This window comes from Leptonotus elevatus, chromosome 13, assembly GCF_054856555.1.
Source record: "Leptonotus elevatus isolate MCC_2025b chromosome 13, RoL_Lele_1.0, whole genome shotgun sequence".
Classification (NCBI taxonomy): domain Eukaryota; kingdom Metazoa; phylum Chordata; class Actinopteri; order Syngnathiformes; family Syngnathidae; genus Leptonotus; species Leptonotus elevatus.
The window spans coordinates 1,840,001-1,845,000 of NC_141251.1; the positions used below are offsets into that span (position 1 = coordinate 1,840,001).

Here is a 5,000-nt window from a genome sequence, read left to right on the forward strand (position 1 = left end):
CGGGCCGAGCCATCGCACCCGTTCGCCGCTGTCACTCTGCGCTCGGCTCGGCTCGCCGGGAACCGCCTGATGCCCTTCACGTAACTTTGCGGCTGCGAGAGAGAGACGTCGGAGAGGGGGAGGGGGATAAAAATGGAAGTGAGGGGAAGCGGAGTGTGTGACAGATGGAGATAAAGAGGCGTGTGCTTAACTATCAGCCCTTTTGGCGTTCTCTCCTGCTTTTTTGAATGCATCACTCACTTTTGTGTCAGGCTGTCACTTTTCCGTGTGGCTTTTCCTTGCATACAAAGCCAAGGCGGGTTTTATCTGTCGTTGTACGGCACGTGCCGCGCGCGCAAAAAAAGAAAGAAAAGTCAAGCATGTTGTGAGGACACGCACACGCATGCGTCTACACACACATGTTGGCGGCCTGCAGGGTGTGTGTGTGTGTGTGTGTGTGTGCGACGCGTGTCCCACCATCTGCTGCAATGCAGGAAGTGACCTGCAGGCTGAAGCGGGGCATCCAGCTGGAAGTTCTGGAATCCAACCTGGCAACCCAACAGCAGACGCTTGCTACCCGCGAGCCCGTCCCACAACAAAAGGGCACTCATGGTCCGCTTTCTCTCCCCCCCCCCCCCCCCCCCGCCTTAAATCAATAAAGACACCATTTAAAAACTGCTTATGGTTTGTCTGATTTTTTTCATTTATTGGATGATCTTAAACATTAAAGTGGGGAAACAATGCAAAAAAAGTAAGAATTTGAGAAGATGAAAAAGATTATATGTTTTCACGGCACTTACTTTAAACACATTCAAACTTGTTAAAACACACTTTGTAAACTCATTGGGAAAAAAACTTACAAACATTAAACATATAGAAAATATTGTCAGTATCTAAAATAGTTTATTATTTATTACAACTTTCATAGAAAAATACGATGAAATCGACACATTCTTGCTTTTTATTCCAAATATTTTATTCCATATTAATATCATATATTATGGTATATTTGATAAAAGACCAAATCAAATATTTTATAGAGGTGCAATGATTAATCAACTAATGGATTATCAAATTAAGAGATTTTTTTTTTGCTCAAAATGTTACAAATAAACTTTTCTCCAATTTCTGTAGTCCTCCATGAAAGCAAACTGATAATAATTATCTTTGTTTTGAACCAAAATAAAACAATTGATGTTGCTTTGGAAAACATGGATCAACATTTGTGTCTATTTTCCTCACGTTTCAGACTGAATCATACTTCATTTGTGCACTTTCAAATAATGTCCTGTTTTTGAAGATGGAAATCTTAACTTTTTTTCTTCCTATTCATCGATTAATCAAAAAATATTAATCGGCAGATAAATTGATTTGTGAAATAATTGGTCACTAATTGCAGCACTTAGTATTTCACTGTTTTGACTTATTGCCCCCAAAAAATCAAATAAAAAATAAGAAGAAAGTATAAAGACGCAAAATATGAAATAATGATTGAAACTTAATATGTTTTATCATAAATATCTGTATTTGGGATTGGTACCAGTTTGAAAACGGCCACCACTCAAAAAGACTTCGTGTCAGAGCCTGATTGCATTTTCGCGTCTTTGTTACATGCATGTACTGTTAAGAGGCGGAGCCTGCTGGAGTTCCGTGTGAAATCAAGCGGCCTGTCGCCGAACGTGCGCAAAAAAATACACGGACTGCACGCCGACTGAAGCGGGTTTGACTTCAGTCGATCCGAAGTGACGCGACAAGAGCCAAAAGAGTATTGAACCAATTGATCACATGACCCTTCAAAAAAAAATGAAATTAATGATTGCAGTGTCAGTGACACACGCACACACACACACGCACACGCACACGCACACACAGCGGAGGGCTGAGGAAAAGAAGACGTGTAAATGACGGATTCCATCTCCAGCCAGCAATGTCAAAACACGGCAATATCGACTGGCGGGAGATAAAAAAAAACCAGCCTCCTCACACGCGGCAGATCGATGATGACAGCGACGCTTGCGACGCGGAGGATCCGTAAGACCTCGGCGAGTAAAGCCGATACGTGTTAACGTGCGTGCGAAGTGGTCAAGACCCGGCCGGGTGATGTCACCACGCAACGCAGATCGTCTTCCATTTGAGTCACCGCAAATGCTTTCGCACCTTCTCGCAAATCCAATACGCGCAACATTTTTTTTCTTATATTTAATTTACTTATTTTATTTTGATTATATTTTATTATACATTTAAATTTAGTTTTAACTAGTTTTAGCATGAGTTTATTTTATTATTATTTATTTTTAATCCGCAATCACGACTAGATTAAACGATGTCGCAGCTAGCTAGCTACTAAAATTTAATGCTAATGCAGCTAGCCGCTAGCCCAGCAACTCAATATACCATGATGCTAATGTCGCTAGCGGCTACGGTTGTTGGCAAACGTGTGGTTGAGCAGTTCGTTTTATAAACAGCACGTTCGCTTTGCTTATATATTGTTAACGAAAATATTTTCTTAAATGTATTAATTCATTAGTTGTCGTTTTTTTTTTGGTAGTTAACTATAATAACCAAATGCAGCACACGGGCTAACAATTAGCATCTATGTGTTGTTACTCTTAAAGTCATGGATATCTGTACACCAATGTACACACAGATTACAGTCTTTATCCTCAGCGTAGAACGACTAATGGTATTTTTCATTCATTTGAAAGAGGAAAGACGGTTTAAAAGATGTGTTTTGACACAGATCTTGTGTTCCTAGTAAAGAGTGAAATAAGGCTTATCCAGAGGTGGCAAATCCAATTCCAGAAAGTAAAAACCCTGCCACAGCTTGGCTTTAACCATTGATGCTAGCTAGCTAGCTAGCTCCCTAGCAGGTAATCGAGGGAGCTAGCTAGGGAGCTACTAACTAGCACCTGGGGCTAAAACCAAACTGTGGCAGGGTTTTTACTCTCTGGACCTGGATTCGCCACCTCGGGGCTTATCTTTTTCGCAAATTCTCATGGGATCAAGTCAGCTGCGCTTTATTGATCTGCGAGAGTCCATTTAATTAGCAAGGACGGCCATTTTGCGTTTCACTTACCATGAGTCCAGCGAGGCAGCTCATCCCTCCTCCCAACTCACAAACGGCGCCCCTGAGAGGACACAGAGGAGAAGACGTTCACTTTTGGGCCGTTTGCGCGCACACGCATTCCGGCCTCACCCCCCCCCCCCCCCCCCATCTTAGGCCTCGTCCGCGTTCATCCAGCCGCCTTCATTTGTTTCTCTCTCTTTCTGTCTCACCGACCTTCACTCCGCTGCTCGATAATCAATCGGCCTCTTTGCCCTCAGCCCTCCGTCTACCTCTTGAATGTTAAAACAGGAAATCAAAGGCGACGTTCCACCGTCAGCGTAAATCAAAGCGGGTGATTTTCACTTCTTCTTTTTTTTGGGCCTATTTTTGGGGGAGGGAGAAGGTTGAATAACTTTCTCTTTGCCTTATGTTGTAATGTGTTCATATAGATTTTTAAAAAAATAGGAAAAATCCCCAATTTAGGATAATTACAGATGATATCCACCAGCCGATGAATTGATCGGCCCCTATTTGTTGATTCCTTCCAAAATTGCACTCCCGCTCGACGGAGAACTTACGTGAACATGCGCCGGTTCTGCAGGCAATAATGAGCCATGGCCTCCTCTGACGGCCACACACCTGAGAAGGCACAAAACGGGGAAAAGTTGAGCAAAAGCAACTTATTAGGGCCTCCAATCAGACGCCTTCTTTCGGCGTCCAATCGGAGCAAGCCGTTTGTTTTCCAGCCCGCTTCTTTGGTGGCTTCCGCCTTGCCTTGTCATCCAAGTCTTATTCCTCTGTCTGTCTGTCCTAAATCCTCACAACACACTCCTGCTCTCATTGTGTGTGTGTGTGTGTGTGTGCGTGTGTGCGTGTGCGCGTGCGTGTGTGTTTGTGACAGGAGGTCCACTGGGTGATAATCGCAGCATGCAGGCCTATCTGGCTTATCACCTACCGTCAGCCCTTCTCCTTCTGCTGTGCATGTAACACACACTTGGATGCTCAGGCCCGCCATGTCACTCACTCGCACGCGCACACGCGCACACACACACGCACGCACGCACACACACACACACCCACACACGCACACACACTCCTTGGCAGTAGAAGAAGCAAACATTCATTTGAATACAACTTCAGCTTGCTGGCTTTGAAGGCGACGCTGCTGCTTTGTCGCCACGCGTGTCGGTGCATTTGTGTGTCCGTCGGCGTGTTTGTGCGTGTGTGAAGTTGTGAGGATGACAACAACATGGGAGGGGGCAGGAGCGGGGGGGGGGGGGGGGGGGGGGGGGGTGTTTATCCAAGGCCAGAAAGTAAAAACCCTGACAGTTTGGCTTTAGCCCCAGGTTCTTGCATGGTGCTCGTTTACTTGCTAGCTAGCTAGGTAGCTAGCTAGGTAGCATCAGGGGTTAAAGTCAAATTGTGACAAGGTCTTGAATTTCAGGTGTTAGCTAGCTAGCTCCCTATCTAACTCCCATGGTGCTCGTTTACTTGCTAGCCAGCTTGGTAGCATCAGGGGTTAAAGTCAAATTGTGACAAGGTCTTGACTTTCGGGTGTTAGCTAGCTAGCTCCCTAGCTAGCTCCCATGGTGCTCGTTTACTTGCTAGCCAGCTAGGTAGCATCAGGGGTTAAAGTCAAATTGTGACAAGGTCTTGACTTTCGGGGTGTTAGCTAGCTAGCTCCCTAGCTAGCTCCCATGGTGCTCGTTTACTTGCTAGCCAGCTAGGTAGCATCAGGGGTTAAAGTCAAATTGTAACAAGGTCTTGAATTTCAGGTGTTAGCTAGCTAGCTCCCTAGCTAGCTCCCATGGTGCTCGTTTACTTGCTAGCCAGCTAGGTAGCATCAGGGGTTAAAGTCAAATTGTGACAAGGTCTTGAATTTCAGGTGTTAGCTAGCTAGCTCCCTAGCTAGCTCCCATGGTGCTCGTTTACCTGCTAGGGAGCTAGCTAGCTTGCTAGCATCAGGGCTGAAGTC

General features: G+C 45.0%; 1 protein-coding gene across 1 annotated transcript in view; it reads right to left on the reverse strand.

Annotated features, from left to right (window-relative positions):
• camkmt (calmodulin-lysine N-methyltransferase) overlaps positions 1-5,000 on the reverse strand; it is a 97,698-nt gene that overhangs the window by 25,776 nt on the left and 66,922 nt on the right. Inside the window, 2 exon segments of the mRNA XM_086093319.1 lie at positions 3,056-3,107; positions 3,604-3,664. Of these exon segments, the coding sequence (XP_085949445.1) occupies positions 3,056-3,107; positions 3,604-3,664 (113 nt within the window).